The 21380-nt window shown below is 49.1% G+C and overlaps 4 protein-coding genes across 5 annotated transcripts; all 4 read left to right on the forward strand.

Moving 5' to 3' along the window:
• Window positions 1-700: 700 nt before the first annotated feature.
• On the forward strand, window positions 701-6727 carry LOC127764986 (homeobox protein BEL1 homolog). The gene is made up of 6 exons (XM_052289768.1): window positions 701-966; window positions 1126-1425; window positions 1524-2222; window positions 2874-3256; window positions 4857-4917; window positions 5630-6727. Exons 3-6 carry the CDS (start codon window positions 1557-1559, stop codon window positions 6293-6295), a joined length of 1776 nt encoding a protein of 591 aa, XP_052145728.1. The 5' UTR covers window positions 701-966; window positions 1126-1425; window positions 1524-1556; the 3' UTR covers window positions 6296-6727.
• Window positions 6728-9344: 2617 nt separating this feature from the next.
• On the forward strand, window positions 9345-11715 carry LOC127768050 (uncharacterized). 2 transcript variants are annotated; one of them, XM_052293558.1, is made up of 3 exons: window positions 9345-10840; window positions 10938-11048; window positions 11141-11715. In XM_052293558.1, the coding sequence occupies exons 1-3, from the start codon at window positions 9392-9394 to the stop codon at window positions 11147-11149; spliced, it is 1569 nt and encodes a 522-aa protein (XP_052149518.1). In that variant the 5' UTR covers window positions 9345-9391; the 3' UTR covers window positions 11150-11715. The 2 variants fall into 2 exon arrangements, with proteins under 2 accessions (XP_052149518.1, XP_052149517.1); XM_052293557.1 differs by having other exon boundaries at window positions 10938-11056; window positions 11141-11712.
• A 1589-nt stretch (window positions 11716-13304) lies between these two features.
• On the forward strand, window positions 13305-16450 carry LOC127768500 (probable receptor-like protein kinase At5g24010). The gene has a single exon (XM_052294089.1). It carries the CDS (start codon window positions 13313-13315, stop codon window positions 15992-15994), a length of 2682 nt encoding a protein of 893 aa, XP_052150049.1. The 5' UTR covers window positions 13305-13312; the 3' UTR covers window positions 15995-16450.
• An 834-nt stretch (window positions 16451-17284) lies between these two features.
• On the forward strand, window positions 17285-19021 carry LOC127768007 (probable receptor-like protein kinase At5g24010). The gene has a single exon (XM_052293508.1). The coding sequence runs from the start codon at window positions 17376-17378 to the stop codon at window positions 18774-18776; it is 1401 nt and encodes a 466-aa protein (XP_052149468.1). The 5' UTR covers window positions 17285-17375; the 3' UTR covers window positions 18777-19021.
• Window positions 19022-21380: the final 2359 nt, after the last annotated feature.

A 21380-nucleotide genomic window follows, 5' to 3' on the forward strand; every position in this document is an offset into this window, starting at 1 on the left:
AGGTATATTAATCCATGATTAGCGAATGATTATTGTAGCATCACTGTAGCGAATCATAGATTAATTAGGCTCGTTAGATTCATCTCGCAAATCAGCCTAGGGGTTATGAAATGTGTTTTATCAGTAATCTACGTTTAATATTCCTAAATAACAAGATTTCGGAGGGATTAGCCCTCCGGATCCAAACAAGGCCCTATCTTCTACTCTCACATTTTCTGCGTACAATTTTTTTTGAACGAAAAATAGCACTAGAGTGCCTTTTCATTGAATAGAGAAGGAGAAAATACAACCCCTAGGGGCAACAGGAAAAAAATCGAGGAACTGTAGCTATACACTATACATAGTGCGGGATTAACTCGCGCAGCCGCTTAGCCCCTGCTAAAGCCCAAAGGCTAGCCTCTTCTTTGATTTTTGACAGGAGGAAACTTGTTGCCACCTCTTTGTGGTCAAAGATTCACCGATTTCTATTTTCTGCGTACATATTTCTTAAACTGTTAGTGTGTGTTTTTTAAAAAAAACATAAAAGAAAACATTTTATAAAACCATATTGACCTATTTTAAGCTAACCCTTAATTAATCACATTAATTGTTAATTGATTGTTTCTTTTTTTGTGCGGGAAGGAATGGGTTTTAACCCTCACCTTAGAAGATAGGAGTAGCACAGAGTGTGAGTAGACGCAATAAGCCCTGCAGACGCCGCATGTACAGACTACAGCTCGAGAAGACGCACTGGAACTAGTCTCCTGCAGATATTTGGATGGGATGTAGCAGTTGCAGCGGCAGCGGCAGAAGGAGAGGTTGCTGGTAAGAAGTAGCGCGCAGCTGCTCCTGCGCGCGCATGTACAGGGCGCGAGGCGAAAGCTTGACGCGGCAACCACCACCCACCCCCCACCCCGCCCGGCTCAGACCTCGCCATCGATCCACCTGCTCGCGCTCTCTCCCTCCCTCCCTCCCCATTGATCCCATGTATGTGTATGCTTTTTGCGCCATATCCCACCTTTTTTCCGTTTCCTGCTTGCTTGCTTTCCTGACGAGATCTTTGGTTTGGTTGGTTTCTTTAAGACCCGTGCGTCCAAATCGCCATGGCTTTTCATCTTGTTTTCCTTCTTTTCCCTGCCCTCCCAGGACAAAGCAAGATTCCTGTGTTTCTGAGGCTTAGCTGAGGAAGGATTCGGCCTACCTGCTCTCTTCTCCTGCCCGGCCGATTGCTACGACTTGCAACACGCATCACCATAGTAATAGTATCGTCGTGTTCACTCTCCGACGACTTAATTGTGTGCGTGTTGTATTTCCCACCGTCTTGTCACTTCATCACACATCTGGCTACATCGATGGATCACTGGTGCTACTAGCTACTAGCTCGCTAGTTACTCTATTACTGGCTGAATTTTCACTTCTGTCTCCATCTATTTTACACAAATTAAAGTGAGCTCTCCTGCGCTCTCAATTTCATTGCTGCTTATAACTTATTGTGTTTAGCTTGGTAATTAGTGATTGTTTGTGTTTGTGTTTGCTTTTGCTAGGCTTTTGGCGATCGGAGGAATTGAAACACCGATATGGCGCATGATCCGAACCTGGGGTTCGCGGATTACTTCTCGGCGGCAGATGCATCGGCGTCGTCGGTCACGACGCTGATGCCGGCGATGGACGAAGCGGCGCCGGAGCTGTTCGGGTTGCAGGCCGGGATGGAGCTTCTCGGCGTGCGCGGTCTGGGTATGAGTATGATGCCCGGCGCGGCAGGCAAGGTCGCCGCGCTGGTGGCTGACGCTGGGGACGACGGCGGCGGCGGCTCCACCATGCGCTTCCTCAGCGAGCAGCACCAACAGCCGAGCCAGGCGCCGCTGTCGCTGTCGCTGTGCCGCCCGGACGGCGTGCTGCACCTCGGCGGCGCGGCGCGGCCGCAGCACCAACTGGCGCCCGCGGCGCCATGGATGACGCACCACGACGCGTCGTCGTCGGCGCCGCAAGTGCACGGCGCGTGGCACCTGCGCAGCTCGAGGTTCCTCCTCCCGGCGCAGCAGCTCCTCCAAGAATTCTGCAGCCTCCCCGTGGACAGCACCAAGCGCGGCAACGGCGCCAAGGCAGCGACGCAGCAAGAAGACGGCCGCGGCGACGGGTCCTCGTCGTCGTCGGCCTCGTGGAACCCGTCGCCGCAGATCCAGGCCATGGAAGCCCTGGAGCTGCAGAGGCTCAAGGACAAGCTCTACATCATGCTCGAAGAGGTATGAGCGATCGATCGATCGATGGAGCTAATATAATCCACTCTCTTAATCTAACAAATGGAATCTGCAGCTTTGGAAAGGAGCTAGTAGTAAAAATGGCACAGGAAAGTACTAGGAGTTCCATCAATCATGGTTGCCCGAAGGGTGCACCTGAGACTAGGGCAGGGAAGCGACCCCATTCTTGGGCCTCACCATTAGCTTTTGGAAACCTCTATTCCCCCTTGCCTCTCTTTAGCCTTAGGTATATGGTCCCCTACGTACCTAGCCGGCCGGTCAGCCATGGCTTCTGCTTGCTAGCAGCGACACCGGCCTCTACCCCTTTGCCCATACTTTCCCCCTTGCCATGCACATTCAATGCCTCGGCTAGCTAGCTCATGCCGGTTTTTGCTACTGTGCGTGCTGCGACGTTTGCAGAGTTGTGGCCTTGTAGCCATAGCTTGATACGGTACTGGGCACTGGCAGTTGTTACCGTTTCACTGTTTCATTGGCTATCTCCATCTTTACCACGTCCATACACGTACGCTTGGTGCAGTGCCCTGTACGTGTACTCCTAGCTAGACGTGCAGATAGATGGCTACAGTGAAAAATCAAGTAAAGGGTTTCTTAATTTGAGCTAATTAAATTGATCGATGAACGTGTGTATTTGTGCAGGTGGACAGGAGGTACAGGAGGTACTGCGAGCAGATGAGAGCGGTGGCCGGGGGGTTCGAGGCGGTGGCCGGGGAGAGGGCGGCGGGGGCGTACACGGCGGTGGCGGCGAGGACGATATCGAGGCACTTCCGGAGCCTGAGGGACGGGATCGTGGCGCAGCTGCAGGCGGCGAGGAAGGCGCTCGGGGAGAAGGACGTGAGCGCGGCCGGGACGACGCGGGGGCAGACGCCGCGGCTCAGGGTGATCGACCAGTGCATCAGGCACCACAAGTCGCTGCAGGGCGTCGCCGCCATGGACAGCCACCCGTGGCGCCCCCAGCGCGGCCTCCCCGACCGCGCCGTCACCATCCTCCGCGCCTGGCTCTTCGAGCACTTCCTGCACCCGTAAGTACTACTCCCCCGTTTCTAAATATTTGACTTTGACCGTTCGTCTTATTTAAAAACTTTTGTGAAATATGTAAAACTATATGTATACATATAAGTATATTTAACAATAAATCAAATGATATAAAAATAATTAATAATTACTTAAATTTTTTTAAATAAGACGAACGGTCAAATATATTTTAAAAAGTTAACGGCATCAAATATTTAGAAACAGGGAGAGAAGTATACATTGTTGTTTACGTACACGTATACATACATACAGACAGTCATCGATCATCTAGCTATTTGCATCATATATCCATCCATGCTTGATCGATCTCCACACGATGCATTTCATGCTAGATCGATTACACTTGCAGTAATGCAGCTGATTGATATATACTTACAGTGTGCTAGTACAATGTAGAGCAATCTAAGTTCAACTGTTCAAGTGGCAGTCACTAGCTAGTCAGTAGAATTAAGGTGCCTTTTGGTTAGTGCAATCACGTACGGAACGTAAGAATGCCAGTGACTAGGTGTAGTAGGGCCGGTGCAGTAATATTCGCGCGCGTGACACACAATTTGCTATGGACGGTTGTTCGTAATGAGCTTTTTCGCGGTATATATGTGGTTGTTAATTTATTCTGCAGCGAGCATTGTTCTCCCGGACCACATTTGTCTTGGCATCAAATGCTCAAGTGGCCGTTTTGCCATATTGCGCCCCTGCTTAATTAAGCGTACACGTAATGTCATGTGTGTGCCTCACTATTCTTTTGCCATGCATATGGTCTAATATAATGCTCTCCTTTTTTTTTCGACAAAAATAACGGTTAAGTACTCTCGTGACTGTGGTTTGTGTACAACGTAGGTACGTACTTACTCCCAAAACATTATAAGTAGCTAGCTATGATTAAAGTTGCGTCTGTGTCAGTGGTAATGTGTTTGATTTTTTTTAAGTTTGTTTTTCCAAATTTATTATTTAGCAGGGCTAGATTATACTCCCTCCGTTTTACAATGTAAGTTATTGACATCAATATGAATGTGGAAAATGCTAGAATGACTTACATTATGAAACGGAGAAAGTAGTATATTTTGTGCAATCGAATTTCCTATGAACTCTCAGGTTTTGTATTAACAACTATTTATCACGTGCATTAGTTGTTGCAATGTGCTAATATATATACATCCAAACAATATATCTACATTATTATAAGCTTGAACCATATCGATCAATTATTCAAGCACGTCTATTTTTCTCAGGTTAGCATGATTATTTTCTGATTAACATTTTTTTTTAATAATGGACATGATTCACATCTTGGCCCTCTACCAATTAATAAACACACGGTCAATAAGTTCTAAAATATGAATAAAAAGACTCATCAAGGTTATGTGAATTTATCTGATTAGCATGATAGTAATTAGTAGGCCTGGAGAATTCATTTTCACCTTGTTTTAATAATAGATGCATGGATGGATTGTTTGTCGGAATATTATACTACTGATGACCAGTAATCGATTTAGATCTCATTATATTTGCGTGAGTTGTTGAATTTTTCTGATTCAATTCGATCAGATTCATATATGCATCGGTGTTCATATGTTCAATCCCATTCAGGTATCCAAGCGACGTGGATAAGCACATCCTGGCTCGACAGACGGGCCTCTCACGTAGCCAGGTAACATGTTCTTCGTGTATTGATGCATATATACTATTTCCTCCGTCTCTAAATATTTAACGCCGTTGATGTTTTAATCATGTTTGACCGTTCATCTTATTCCAAAACTTTTGTAAAATATATAAAACTATATGTATACATAAAAGTATATTTAACAATGAATTAAATGATAGAAAAAGAATTAATAATTACTTAAATTTTTTGAATAAGATGAACGGTTAAACATGTTCAAAAACATCAACGGCGTCAAATATTTAGGGACGGAGGGAGTAGTATAGCCTGAACCAAATCAACCACTAGTACCCTACCATGAAATAATTAAGAGTGTTTTTATATATGGTCCTCACCGGGAGTTTCTAATATAAAATTTGTTACTTGGATCAAATATTAATACCTTAGATATGAGGAGGTACGTAGTCGTTACCTCCTCAAATATCATAAAATTTCTAAATAATCATACAGGTTTAATTTGAGTAGCTAGTTTGTTCGTTTTTGGGAATAGTACTAAATATTGCGCCCACTGATTCGATCGCCGTCTCGTAGATGATACATCAATTCATCGATCGGTTGCCATGTCAAGGTCCTACCATGTCCTCTTGTGCTTGCAAATGTTTTTTGGAAACGAATCTTGTTTAGCCATCGACCTCCCGTTACAACGACATGTGTTGTTGTTGCCCGCGCGCGTTTCTTCTGACAATTCGATCCATGGCAGGTGTCCAACTGGTTCATCAATGCGAGGGTTCGGCTGTGGAAGCCAATGGTGGAGGAGATGTACGTCGAGGAGATGAAGGACCAGGACGGCGGCGACGGCAGCGGTGGACAGGGGAGCCTAAACCCTAAGCCTACCTTCAGCCACGCCTCCGAGGCGCGCGGCGGCCAGCAGCTGGTCGTCGGCGATGGCGACGGCGGCGAACAGAAGCCGACGAGGGCGCAGCTTCGCCACGACGCCGGGTCGCTGGCCTCCGTCGTCAACGTCGACGTCGCGGCCGGCGCGGCCGGCGTGGCCCGGCTGCACCAGGCGGAGAACTTCGGCATCATGGACCACCTCGACTTCGACGCGTACGACGACAGCCACCAGCAGCAGCAGCACGGCGGGTTCGGCGGCGTGTCGCTGACGCTCGGGCTGCAGCAGCACGGCTCCCACGGCGGTGGCGGCGTGAACATCGCGTTCGGGGCGCCGGGGTCCGCGCACGGCGGCGCCGGGTTCTTGTACCCGGGCGAGCAGATGGCGCCTGACGCCGTGCATCCGGGGCACGGCCACCACGTCATCGGCGGACAGTTCGGCGTGGCCATGGACGGCGACGCCGCCTCGCACGCGCAAGAGCGGTACCGGAGCCTAAGCGCCGGCTTCCACCTGCTCCGCGACTTGGCCGGATGATCCATGCGGCGAACTACTCAGTTCATCGCACGTACGCATATATATGCATTCCGTGTAGTGTACTAGCAGACGATTTGGATGTCGCAGCGGCAGCGGCCGCGGCGGTGGCGACTAGGTAGGGATCCGCGCGCGCGGCCGGCGCTGCGGCGTGCATTGGTTGGGCAACCGAATTAAGCGTTTTTGTTGGTGGTGGTCCTTGATTTTACCGACCTATAGGTACAGTCCGTATATATCTCTCGCGATCGATCGTACACCAGCAGGGGAGTAGCCCAGTAGATCGTCGTCGATGGCGCTTTCGTGTGGTTCGGAAGCGGGCAGTTTATTTTAGCCTACCGGCCCGGCATCGGTTGCCGGGGGTTGTGTGGTCGTGTGTTGTGTAGTGGAGACAGCTTTTATTTGTACTGGAAATCTGGAATTTGATTGATGGTTCAACTTAGGCCGCCGTGACTGCGCTGGAACTGGGACTGCACGCTATTTGTATGCGGCAACAGCAACAGTGCTGCGACAGGTCCGCTTCAAATAAGCCACAAACTACTCCAACCTAACTAATGATTTAACGGTGTAAGAATGACCTGTGTTTAAAAAAACAAAAAAAAAAGGGCTATCTGTTTATTTAGGTTTACAATTTTCGATTCACAAGTAAGCTAGACCATAAACTGAGAGACAGATATGTCCCGTAAGCATGCTAGCCACATGACCCAAATTATCTAATTTGGATTCAGCAAAACAAATTACACCCCCTCTGATTCGTAAGAAAAATATAAAAAAATATGGATTTTATTTCTATAGAAAAATCCTAATGAGTTTTTTTTGAAACAAAAATGTTAGACACTATACTTTCACTTGAAATTCCAACGAAATAGACAATCCAAAAATTTTAAAGAAAGTTAGCAAGAGTTTTAACCTCTTGAAAATTTTTCCCTAAATTTATTTCTCTAATTCAATTCACGTGTTCTCCCATGTAATATTCGAACGATCAATCATTCATGTATTTCCTTGTCTTATATATGTTCTCTTTGTTTCCAATTGATTATCATATTACATGAATATACTAAGACTAAGAAAAGTCAATAACTCTCACACACTACATTTACTCCGGTAACAAACTCGATACATGCACCATCTTCGCTCTTAACCAATAATAAAATCACAAGACATTGCATGTTAGTCGTACATAGTTATGTGTATGGATGTATGCACTAATATCTATTTACTCTCATACGCATATGACGAATAGACTTAGGAAATAGATTTAACATCATCATAACAATCTATAAAACGTTATATGATGATTAATTGGAACTAGACAATTTTCTATTTTTCAATTGCGTTCATATTAAAATCAGGTATTTTATATACTTTTTCAAGAGTTTCAAATGAGTCCTTAAAAAATAAAGATATTCGAACATATTTCTTTAAATAGTGGGAAAAATCCAGTCCATGCATCAATTGTGGATATATAATGCAGAAAAGCATATTAGTTGTCGATATCCTTGTAAACGGTACTAGCATACGTGATTTTTCTTTTAATAAAAAGAACTGCACGGGAAATTAGTTAAGCAGCAATCCGACGGCGTAAAAATTTAGAGCGCCATCAGTTGGTCTAATAAGTCAAAGCAAAAGGTAAAATTTAATTAAATTTTTTAACTTGTATTTGAAGTTGATTTCAATATTTTTTAACGTAATTTCCTTTTTAGCATTAGCTTTTAAATTGCTATAAACAAATATATAAAAGTTTTACATATAAATTAATTTTTATTTTCTAATAAACCGTTTTGGCTTATCGGGGAATATGGGCTTAAATCGCTTGCACCGCCATCGCCGTGCAACTCAATAATATTCGAGTGTTGCTTGCTATAACACGGCAAAATGCAATCATTAAGCATACTAATTACAAGACTTGAAACGTTAGTTGAGATCACAATTAACGATTTGTGTAAAACTCCGAAGATTTGGTCAGGTGGGAGGTCACTTTCATATCATCAGCAAATTTCTGTCATCACTAAGAAGAAGAGGTGTCCATCACCAAATATGCGAGATTCTCACCTAGGAGAGTTGGATACTACCTCCGTTTTTTAATAGATGATACTATTGATTTTTTCTCATATGTTTGATCATTCGTTTTATTCAAAAAATTTACATAATTATAATTTATTTTGTTATCAGTTGTTTTATCACTCATAGTACTTTAAGTGTGATTTATATCTTATACATTTGCATAAATTTTTCGAATAAGACGAATGGTCAAACATGTGAGAAAAAATCAACGGTGTTATATATTAAAAAACGGAGGGAGTATATGGTTTGGCCGCGTACTATAGTGATTTTGCTCTTGCTAACAGCTAGCTGCGTGTCTGTGTGCGCGATTTTTTTTTCGGAAAAAAAAAATAAAAAACAGGATGCGGAGAACGCATGAACTTTTTTCATTTTTAAATTTTTTTGTTTTAATATTTATAGAAATATTATACTGGCAAAAATGTTTACAAAAATATATCCTGCCGCACAAGTGGAGAGCGGCAAGGTGACGTAGCACACGGCGTCGTGTGCATATTTTGCGTTGAGGTCCCTTGCCGGGTGAAATGCAATTTTCGCCGCACGTAAAATTCGCATACCCGCTTAGCGGCCTCCGGCGCCTGCTCACACACGTCACCCTACCATTCTCAAGGAGGGTTGCGTGGTCTACTTATGTAAATATTTTCGCCTGTATAATATTTCTGTAAATATTAAAAAATAAAAATAAAAAACATTCGAGAACGCATGGGCTATTGGGCTGGGTGCTGGAGCCCATGACCGTCAGGCCCAGAGGAGAAACCAGTGATCCTACAAACGCGACTTGATCATAGACCACTGACCATGCTATTTATGGGTAATCAGTCCAGGTTGCAACTGGGGCCTACAATTTCTGTTCCCTATATGCTCCACAGAGCGACTCGCCCTCAAACACGTAGACTGGAACGAACGAACAGACGAACACGGTGCACTCCACTACTACGCTATTTTTAACCATGTGGCCATTAGTGATCTGTGCTCTTTTGGCCGCTCATCGATCTTGGCCACCACTGTCGTCGTCATCTCCTTTTCCAGGCCTTATTTGGCATGAAAGGAGGAGGCGGCGATCGGCATCATCACAAGGACGCCATTGTCATGCACGCCGCCGGCAAGGCGCCCAAGTGCAAGGCATCCTTCTTCCTCTGCAGCCTCCTCCTCTACTTTCTCCTCCCGGTGCTCGCCCTGTACGTCGTTGCCCTCGCCGTGTCGCCGTTCTACTCGGGTAGCTCGTGCCCGGAGGAGAGCCTTGCCAGTGGCGACGTTGCACATCTCGCGGCCGCCGGCGATGCTGGCAACAGGCGTAACGACTCGTCGCCGCCGTCTGATGACGCCGCGCCGACCGGGCTGGGTCACATTGTGTTCGGCATTGCCGCCTCTTCGGAGCTCTGGAAGAGCCGGAGGGAGTACATCAGAACATGGTGGCGGCCGGAGCAGATGCGCGGGTTCGTGTGGCTGGACAAGCCGGTGTACGAGTTCTACTCGAGGAACGCTTCCACGGGGCTTCCCGGAATCAAGATCAGCGGGAACACGACCAAGTTCCCGTACACGCACGGCCGCGGCAGCCGGTCGGCGCTGCGGATCACCCGCATCGTGTCGGAGAGCTTCCGGCTGGGCCTCCCCGGCGCGCGGTGGTTCGTGATGGGCGACGACGACACGGTGTTCTTCCCGGACAACCTCGTGGACGTTCTGTCCCGATACGACCACACGCAGCCGTACTACATCGGGAACCCGTCGGAGAGCCACATCCAGAACCTCATCTTCTCGTACGGCATGGCGTTCGGCGGCGGCGGGTTCGCCATCAGCCGCGCCCTGGCCGCGCAGTTGGCGCACATGCAGGACGGGTGCATCGACCGGTACCCGGCGCTCTACGGCAGCGACGACCGCATCCACGCGTGCATGGCGGAGCTGGGCGTGCCGCTGACGCGCCACCTGGGTTTCCACCAGTGCGACCTGTGGGGCGACGTGCTGGGCCTCCTGGGCGCGCACCCGGTGGTGCCCCTGGTGACGCTGCACCACCTGGACTTCCTGCAGCCGGTGTTCCCGACGACGAGGTCGCGGACGGCGGCGCTGAGGCGGCTGTTCGAGGGGCCCGCGCGGCTGGACTCGGCTGGCGTGGCGCAGCAGTCGGTGTGCTACGACGGCGACAAGCAGTGGACGGTGTCGGTGTCGTGGGGGTTCGCGGTGGTGGTGACGCGCGGGGTGCTGTCGCCGCGGGAGATGGAGATGCCCATGCGCACGTTCCTCAACTGGTACCGCCGCGCCGACTACACGGCGTACGCCTTCAACACGCGGCCCGTGGCGCGCCAGCCGTGCCAGACGCCGCAGGTGTACTACATGCGGCAGTCCCGCCTCGACCGCCGCCGCAACACCACCGTCACCGAGTACGAGCGCCGCCGCGTCGCGCCCGTCAAGTGCGGCTGGCGCATCCTTGACCCTGCCGCGCTGCTCGACCGCGTCATCGTCCTCAAGAAGCCCGACCCCAACCTCTGGAAAAGGGTAATCAAACACACACCGTAGTTAAAAACTGAATTGATTCGTACAAAAAAAAAAGCTTGATTTCTGCAATGTTGCTCTTAAACCGGCGTGCGTGCAGTCTCCGAGGAGGAATTGCTGCAGGGTGATGTCGTCACCCAAGCAAGGGAAGGACCGGAAGATGACCATCAATGTTGGCGTTTGCAGGGGCGGCGAGTTCGCCAGAATTCAGGTAGCCAGGTAGGTCACCTCCATTAACAATTTTCCGATATGGCATTATTGATCTGATCACCAGCTCGCGCGCGTTGCCTTTGGTTCGCGCAGGGAAGCTAGCTAGGATCAGTTGCTAGGACAGCAAAACGAGAGCAGAAAGCGAAAACCATCAAGCATCAAGGACGGTATCGGAGCAGGCCGTGCCCACCTCGCGCGGTGCACGGCGGATCGCTCGGTTACTGCTTGCTTCGGCTAATGAGCTGTAACCTTAGATAATAGGTGTATGTAAGTAACCGAACTCATCGTCTCACTAATTCATTGTCACCTTGATACAACACTGTACTGGCGAAAATGTGGCGCACTTGTGGGCGTTGTAGAAGAACGGGCAGTGCTGCTGCGAACGGCGACAGGCTTGTTTGTTTGTGAGCCCGTCGACTGTCGAGGTGTTCAAATAATCTGGCAAACAGGTGAAGCCCAGAGGCTACGAGTGTTCAAATAGCCCACGGGCCATGTATCAACTAACCGATGAATAATTTCACTTCGTCGCCGAGTCTGAAATTTGTCAATTTACAACAGGATATAACAGGAACCGAAATATCAGATATAACGGTCCCCCAATTTATAAAATCAGATACCTGTTTGGTGAGGTGGGAATTGAGGGGAGGGAAAGAGAGAGGTAAGTGTCACTGACATGTGGTGCATGCATGGGGCCCATACTGACTCAACAAGCCACGTCAGGTGAAACCGGGTATAATACTACCTAGTACTTCGGGTGTTTCGGTTTTGTAAATTGAGAGACTCGTTATTTGATACGAGTATTTCGGTTTAGGGATGAATTTCAAGCTCGATGACAAATTGAGGGATCTAAAGTAAACTTATTCCACTAACCGAAAGGGATGCAGCCTCTGCTGAGTTCCTTTGGAAAATGCTCACACCCGGTCGCCCAACGCCGGGGAAGCCCGATCGGGCGCTCCCCCCGCGCGGCCCTCCCCCCACACGCCTGCATGCATGCCGCTGGCCTCACCACAATGCCTGCCCACCTGCAAATTACAACAAATCAACCACATATTTTGAAAACCCTCTATTAAGAGAATTTGGTTTATTTTTTGTTCCACAAAAAATGTTTCACCTAATGTACTCACAATATTTCACTATGTATAGATCTAATGTTGCAGTTAACTGAAATATTCCATTGCAACAAAAAAAACCCACATATTTTGGAAACCCCTATTAAGGGAATTCGTTTTATTTTTTGTTCCACAGAAAAATATTTCACCTAGTGTATTTACAATATTTCACTATGTATGAATCAAATGTTACAGTGAACTGAAACAATCTTTCCCTATTGCTGAAACATTGTTTTTATATAAGTTGAAATAACACCCGATTTAAACGAGTGAAACATTTTCGATCTACTTAGTGAAACAATTCCGATATACCTGGTGGAACATCATGCAACATTTAAAAATATTTTAATAATAAGCTTAAAAACATTTCGTCGGAATATATCCATGTGTGGTCTTGTTTTGAAGATTTAATTGCAATAAATTTAATGGTGCAATCGGATTATAATTTGGATAAGTAATTTAAGAGAAAAGTCAGTTTAAATTAGTTTTTACACGTAAATTGAACGGTCGACTGATCCTTAGGCGCGTCTGGGTTCCTTTACCGAGTCGGCCCGAGATGTCCTGACGAAATCCTACTTGGGCCAAAGTGATAGAAGCACAAGCCCAATAGTTCCTTTCAACCGTGTGATCAAGTCATAGCGTTAAATGAGCGGTGCAGAAGAGCCCAAACATCGGTCTACCACTCGCGTAATCCGACGGTGGCGATCTGGTCTTCCGCTGCACCGGCGGCAGAGTGCGGTTCATGAGCACACGGAGCGAAACAAAAATCATGTTGCGAAGATAACAATGTATGTAAATTGGCAAATTATAGAGCTACAGCAAAGGGATAGCAAAGCTATCAATCAGGTTCTGGGAAGTGGCAACCTATGAAAAAAGAGAGACACAAACAAAATCGAGAAGATGGCATACCTACCATACAAGTAGAAGAACAGAGCAGAAATTTGCAATCAGCATCATGCTTTGTTTTGAGCCGAACAAATCGGTACTCAGTGGGCGAGGGGCATAGGAAAATGTGATGACCCAATCAGCGTCCACTCCATTGTCAATTCCACTATTCCAGTATTCCACCACGCGCTGCCCTCCGGTCGTTGTCCCATCTTCCTCCGAGAGTCCGAGTCCACTTCCCCGCGCCCGACTCCACACACCACTCCACCGCATGTCCGCATCGCACTCGTCCTTCCCTCTCCCTTCCGACACCACCACCCGCACCGTCCGCACACTCGTCCGCTTCCGTCTCATTCTCTCGTGGACGCGGCAGTGGCGCCACGACCACGCCTCCACTACCGCCTCAATGGCCACCGTCATCGTCATCCTCCTCCTCCTCCCGTTACTCCCGTCCACCGCCCTCGCCGCCTTCCCCTACTTCCTCGCCTGCGGCGCCGCCTCCAACGTCTCCTTCCCAGGCGACTCCCCAGCGCGCACCTTCGTCCCGGACGCTCCCTTCCTCTCGTCCGCCGGCCGTGTCCCGGCAGTGACGAGCACCGGCTCCAACACGATCCCCCCTCTCTACGCTGCCGCGCGCGCGGCGGGCTCGGGGTTCTCGTACAGCTTCGCCGACCCGGACACCGCCACGGCCAACGTGTCCCGCGTCCTCCGCCTCCATTTCTTCCCTTTCACCAGTTCCTCCTCTGTGAACCTCTCGTCCGCGAGCTTCTCCGTCTCTGTTCGCGATGCCTACACCCTACTCTCCTCCTTCTCGCCGCCGCGCGACGGCGTCGTCAAGGAGTACTTCGTCCCGGGGGACGGCTCCGGCGAGTTCCGCGTCAAGTTCACGCCGGACGCCGGCTCCACCGCATTCGTCAGCGCCATCGAGCTGTTCCCGGCTCCGCCGGAGCTGCTGTGGAGACGCCCGGTGAAGCCGGTGGGCGCCCTGGTCGACAGCGGCGACGTGAACGCGTGGCCGCAGCAGGCGCTGGAGACGGTGTACCGCCTCAACGTCGGGGGATCCAAGGTGACCCCGGCGAACGACACGCTGTGGCGGACGTGGCTCCCCGACGACCCCTACTTCTCCAGCCCCAGGGGGCTCTCGGAGGTGAACTTGACCTCGACCCGGATCATCTACGGCACGTCGATCGGATACACGAGGGAGGTGGCGCCGGACAGCGTGTACAAGACGCAGCGCGCCATGAACATGACGAGCCAGCAGTTGTTCCTCACTCCGGGGCCTTTCAACTTGACGTGGACCTTCGCGCTTCCGCCGCCGGCACCGGGGTCCGACTCCGACTACCTCGTCCGCCTCCACTGGTGCGACTACTCGGTGGTGACCTCCACTGTAGGAGCCGGCATCGTCTTCGACGTCTACGTCGCGCAGAGGCTTGCTTCCAAAGACCTCGACCGAAACGCAGCGGACGCGGCGGAGCAGCCCAACGAGGCTTTTTACCTGGACTACGCGGCCACGGCCCCGACCACCGGGAACCTCACCATCAGCATCGGCAAGTCGGACAAAAGCGATGCAGGCGGCATGCTCAATGGGCTGGAGATCATGAAGCTGCGGCGCGCCGATAATTTGAACTCCGCCGGATCGCACGGCAGGAGGAAGAAGATTCTCATCGTCACGCTCTCGGCGGCGCTCGGCGTCGCTGTTCTTGCGTGCGCGCTGCTCTGCTTGCTCGCCGTGCTGCGCAGGCGTAGACAGGCACCGACTCCGGCGCCGGAGGAGAAGGAGAGCACGCAGCTGCCGTGGTCGCAGCACACGCAGGACGGCTCCAGCTGGGTTGACATGTCGAACGCGTCGGGCGCGGGCATGACCGGCGGGCTGCACAGGATGAGCATGCAGCTCAACATCTCGCTGGCGGACATCACGGCGGCCACGGAGAACTTCAACGAGCGCAACCTCATCGGCGTCGGCGGGTTCGGGAACGTGTACAGCGGCGTGCTCCGCGACGGCACCCGCGTGGCGGTGAAGCGCGCCATGCGCGCCTCCAAGCAGGGGCTGCCGGAGTTCCAGACGGAGATCGAGGTGCTGTCCCGCATCCGGCACCGCCACCTGGTCTCCCTCATCGGCTACTGCAACGAGCAGTCGGAGATGATACTGGTGTACGAGTACATGGAGAAGGGCACGCTGAGGAGCCACCTCTACGGGTCGGAGGAGCCGGCGCTGTCGTGGAAGCAGCGGCTGGAGATCTGCATCGGCGCGGCGAGGGGCCTGCACTACCTGCACACCGGCTACTCCGAGAACATCATCCACCGCGACGTCAAGTCGACCAACATCCTCCTCGGCGACGCGTTCATCGCCAAGGTGGCCGACTTCGGGCTGTCGCGGATCGGGCCGTCGTTCGGGGAGACGCACGTGAGCACGGCAGTGAAGGGAAGCTTCGGCTACCTCGACCCGGAGTACTTCAAGACGCAGCAGCTGACGGACCGGTCCGACGTCTACTCCTTCGGCGTCGTGCTGTTCGAGGTGCTCTGCGCGCGGCCGGTGATCGACCAGAGCCTTGAGCGCGACGAGATCAACCTCGCCGAGTGGGCGGTTAGCCTGCAGCAGAAAGGGGAGCTCGCCAAGATCACCGACCCGAGGATCGCCGGGCAGGTGAACGACAACTCGCTGCGCAAGTTCGCCGAGACCGCGGAGAAGTGCCTGGCGGACTACGGCCTGGACCGGCCGTCCATGGGCGACGTGCTGTGGAACCTCGAGTACTGCCTGCAGCTGCAGGAGACGCACGTCAACAGGGACGCGTTCGAGGACAGCGGCGCCGTCGCCACGCAGTTCCCCGCCGACGTGGTCGTGCCGCGCTGGGTGCCGTCGTCCACGAGCTTCCTCATGGATGACAGCGTGACCGACTCGGGGATCGCCAACAGCAAGGCCTTCTCGCAGCTCAGCAGCGGCGATGGCCGTTGATCAATCAGCTGGTCAGTGAACCAACAGTCGGTCAGACTCAGATAGAGAAGTTTGTAACCATAATTTTTCCTCTCTTTTTTTTTATGCTGATCTATTCTCTGAATCCAAAACCCATGCACGTCGCAGCAACGATACGTCTTCAGAAATTTTGCTGAACACGAACGGAATACCGTAATCTGCAGCAAAATTGGTGTTGCAATTTTTTCTGTCCTTGCTGTCTGCATCGTGGATTCATTTCATATGTTAGCGCGTGACGAAATGACTTGACCCAGGATGAACAGATCATTTTATATGTTCAGATGAGAACAAAATCCTTTGTCTGTTCTTTCTTCCCAATTGGCCACGGGAGGCCGTTTTATAGTACAAACAACAATTCTCTGCAGGACCTTGACAGAGACTTTGTACAGTTGAGTTGTATGGTACTCCTACGCTTGTCTGGCGTCAGCCTGATGAGGCCAAATTCTCGTTACCGCGTTCCACCTAACTCTTTGATTAGATGATGATTATAATGATTATCTTGTTAGTGGTACATTCATTAATGGGATCATTCCTAAACTACTGGCTTTAGAGTATGGTTCACACGACTGCTGGCCTAGAAAAGCCGCCGTCCCGCCAATGCCATTAAAGAAACCAAAAAAAAAAAAACTTTTTTTCCAAATTCGATCTCGCCGAAGCTTTTGCATACTACGATGATCATGACATACACGAATTGTGTGGTTAGAACTCAGCCAAACTGGGACGTGCATAGCTGCAATGCACGCATTCTTCAGAATCCCCTGATTGTCTTCCTTCTGCTTTGACTGGAAGGACGGCACGCGTGCATGCGCCCAGGAAAGAGTAATAACCAGGTAAAGCCAAATTCTTTGGGCTATTTCCTTTTCGTTTAATTATCAGGTGCTGACCCCTGACCGTGCCGTCGTAATCGCACTGCCCTGCTGACTAATCTAAACCATTTTTTATCTATTATCCTTTGACTGTTTAATTTTGACTACAATTCCAAGTTGCAACCAGAAATCACTACTGCCCTATTCAGGTGGCAACCGATATGTCCACGGCGAAAGAGACAGCCCAAACTGCAAGGCAAAAAGCTATGGTACTTGGGCCAAAACGTGTACAGATGCTCTCCCCTCCGCAAGCCCAACCAAATCCACGGCCCAAACGAAAAAGATAAAAGCCCACGCTGATCAGAGCATTAAAATACCTAAACCAACCGGCACAGCCACGACGCGTGGGCCCCACCATCCAGCGAGTCCTCGGCTCGTCGCACGCGACGCGGTGAATTGATTGATCGACCGATTCCTCCCCAACTCCGCTCGCCAATCCACAGCTGGCCTCCATTTCTTCCTCTTCCCCTTCGCCGAATCCCCCACACCAATCCGCCATGGCTAGTGTTCTCGCCGTCCCCCTCCTGCTGTGCCTGCTCGCCTCCGCCTCCGCCGCCCGCTTCGCCCCGGCGGACAACCACCTCCTCGCCTGCGGCGCGACGGCACCGGCCGTGCTCCCCGACGGCCGACGCTTCGTCCCCGACTCCGGCTGCGCCTCCACGCGCCTCCGCTCCCCGGCACCTACCCTCCCGTCCGCGGCCTCCAGCGCGGCCCCGCAGCCGACCCCTCTCCACGCCGCCGCGCGGGTCTTCTCCTGCCGCGCGTCCTACGACCTCGCCGTCCGCCGCCGCGGGTACCACGTCCTGCGCCTCCACTTCTACCCCTTCGAGCCCGCGCTCGCGTCCGCGCGCTTCCACGTCGGCGCCGCCGGATTCCTCCTCCTCCACAACTTCTCCGCGTCGGCCCCCGTCGTGAAGGAGTTCATCCTACCCGTCCACTCCGACGTCCTCGTCCTCACCTTCGTCCCCGAGTCGGGCTCTAACGCCTTCGTCAACGCCATCGAGCTCGTCTCGGCCCCCGATGAGCTCGTCGGCGACATCGGCACCCTCGTCACGAGCAGCGGCACTGACCAGACCAATGGATTGTCGTCTCAGGTCTATGAGATGCTCTATCGGATCAACGTCGCGGGCCGCAAGGTCACACCGTTCAACGACACGCTGTGGCGAACATGGGTCAACGACGAGCGCTTCCTCGTCAGCACGGAATCATCCAACAGCGGGGTCTGGTCGTTCGGTGGCCGGATTGCTTATCCCAAGGGTAGCAGATTGATGACACGGGAGGTTGCTCCTGACAACGTGTACAACTCGGCGAGGTCAGTGAGCTCACAGGGCAAAGTGACATGGGGATTTCCCGTGTCTGCTTCCAGCAGGTACCTAGTGCGTATGCACTTCTGTGACATCGTGAGCAAGGCTCTAAATGAGCTTTACTTTGATATCTATGTCAATGGTCAGCTAGCAGTAAAGGATTTCGATATCTCTGGTGCCACTGGATTCTTAGCCTATCCATATTACATCGACTTTGTTGTGGATGTTGAGGATGAAGGGGCCCTGAAATTGGCCATTGGTGGCTCGAAGAATAGCCGATCAGACGAAGTGAGCGGTATTCTTAATGCTGTAGAGATAATGAGGATGAACAGAACAAATGGTGGTATTGATGGGGATTTTGCAGTTTCTCTGGGCATGGAGTATGTGGCTAGCAAGGGGATCGGAGAATTTGCTCGCTCACTGCTGTGTGGTTTCATTTTTGCGGGATTGTTGTTGGTTTTGTTAATGCTTGTGGTGAGGTTGAGGACTGAGCTGAGGAATAATGGTACAACTTGGTCTTGGCAGCCAAATGATTCTGGTGACGGGAAGCTGGCTAGAGCATATCAACTTGTGTCCACTAAGACAGACTATTGAACATCATGAGATGATAATCTTTGAGGAGCTTTAAACTGCGGCTGTTGACCTATTGTATGTAATGACATATTGCATTACTTCAGTTGTAAGTATTGTAGTTTTACACTTTTACTCCCTTAATGGTAAGTTTTCGGTTATTTGAGCTTGGCTAATGGAGAAAACGGTCGTGGTGTTGTATCTGGCTCAAGATATTTGTTTGTATTAGTACTGCTTTTAATATCTCTATCCAGTTTGTGATGCTTGAATGAATATGCCTGCAATTTATCTAGTTTATTTATGCTTTTGTAGTACTGGTTATTGTTATGTGCCATTACTATAATTCATATTCTTGATATGAAGATAGCGGCTAAATCATGGCAAATAGAATCTACCTTCCAATGTTAGTGTTATTTACTATTCCTTATTCTACTTGGTAAGGCAAGGGGGAAGCTCTTGTAGAAAGCCAATTAAGAAGTAGTAGTATTTCCCTTAGTTCTACTTTTTTTTTTCTTTTTGAAAAAAGAAACTTCAGTTACAGTTTTGGCTGCCCTGGCATCCTATTTTGGCCCTCATGGCCTCATCGCTAAGAGCTTTTGGTAATCTGGGCTAGCTGTAACAATTAAGTGTCTGCAGATCATCTTTGTTTGACTGCTGAGAACTTGTAAATAACATGCTAAATTTGACATAATCACACAAATTTCTTAAACTTGGTTGATTCAATCCAGATTATTTTCTGGAGTTCAGACATACCAAGGGATAATACTGCTTTGGTCCTTTCAGATCCCAACTTCTACAGAATCTTTGCTTTGCTTATCTATTTGCATACGTGACATGTCTTCAATCTTACATGTGCAATTGTTTGGATTTTGGAATTAGACTCCACCGAAGTTTAGGGATATATGTTTACCTTTCTGTTATAAGTTCTAACATATCTTCTTTTCTTAGGAACCTGCCATGATTCAACAATTATCATCCTTTGATACTTAATAGCTTTTATTTCCGCCTCTACATCTATATTTCTTTTGAAAAAAAATGCAAAGAAGATGCCTTCCTGAGAACTTTGCCATCCTACTCTGCCTGTTGATGTCTTTTCTGGTGTGTTTGTGTAGTACAGGAGTAAGTACTATCATTCATCTATCCAAACACTAGCATCTTCCTCTGTTAGAGCGCCAAATGAAATATTAGTATCAGCAGAGGAAAATCTACCATATGCCCCTATCCAAATATCCAATGATGTTATTGTGATATTTTGTCTGATGATTGTTTGTGCCCTCATTTTTTTGGGGGCTACTGTTGTTATTGTGCGGGTGGGATTGCTTCAGTCCTATACTGTTACTGTGCAAAAAAAACATCTTAGGGAATAGTTAATTCTTGTTGGGTTTGTATGACTAATTGTCTTATATTAGTTCTGATGCCAACCACAAAGAACCTAAAACGCTGTAACACTCATAGGTCCCAATTTCCCTATTTGAACAGGTTTTGGTGGTTGATGTGACAACTGTATTGGTGGTACTTTCTAATATTATCACTAGTCATTGTACTTCAAAATTTAATTGGAATCTATCATTTTGTGGCTGGCTTTTATTGTGAATTTGCTTTCACGGTACTGTATAGTGTATTAAACACGTCGTGTGCTTTTCTAAACTCCTTGTTCCTGAAAATTATTCTGATCAATAGTGATGTGGTATCTCTGGATCTAGCAGTTTCCCTCATTTTCCTGATTCTCTTTCAATCGAAATGTAGTTTTTCTATCAGTTTTTAGTGTATTTAAAAAGGATTATGTTTTGAATTATTTTTCATACCCCAAATTTAGCAGCATTTGTTCCCTTGTTAAAATCTCCAGAACCTTCTGAAGAATCTGTTACTGCATCATTGAAATGCATGCTGAGCATCTTCTGTTGGGTTGCTCTCATCTTTGAACCAAATTAATGAGGATTGTAGAATCATCTACTTATTTTAGGCCCCTCAATGTAAATTGGATCGGCCCATCTAAATATGAATGGCCTGACATACCTAACTGGCCCAACACATTATGCCTCATTTGGCATGGTTCTTGTACTAGAAGACTACTAGGCTGTGATAGTGTTTCACATGCCATAGTTTGAAGAAAGAAAAACTTAGGGAAGAGATTTTTCATGTTAAATACTCTGCCATATGGCGGCACTGCATGATAGTTGGTGCATGTGTCTCTTACGAGTCGATTGAACTGAGCCCATATAACCATGTTGCAGAAACATTATATCCAAGTATTATTTTGCATAGTACCTTATAGAAAGGAAAGACAGTAGTAACAATCTTGTAGTCTTCTCTCGGTTTTTATGGTTTGGTTAATATTGTTTTTTTCTACTAATGTTGTAGTAGCTGTTATGCATAGCCATAAGTCTTCGAAAGTTAATAAATGTCATTTGACTTGGCTTTATAAGCTACTAGGCCAGAATATGACCGGCACTGCTTATTTCAAGAAAAACGTGCAAAGCAAACTGCACTTGCATGTCCCTTAGGAATGTGTAGTTGTACCAGCTAACAACCGTTTGACAAGGCATACTGATTGATTAGTGCTTGATGTCATCTGAAATCTTATCTTTTGAAAACTAAATGGAAGCTGGAGAAACTGTGACACCATTA

Source organism: Oryza glaberrima, chromosome 3, assembly GCF_000147395.1.
Source record: "Oryza glaberrima chromosome 3, OglaRS2, whole genome shotgun sequence".
Lineage (NCBI taxonomy): Eukaryota > Viridiplantae > Streptophyta > Magnoliopsida > Poales > Poaceae > Oryza > Oryza glaberrima.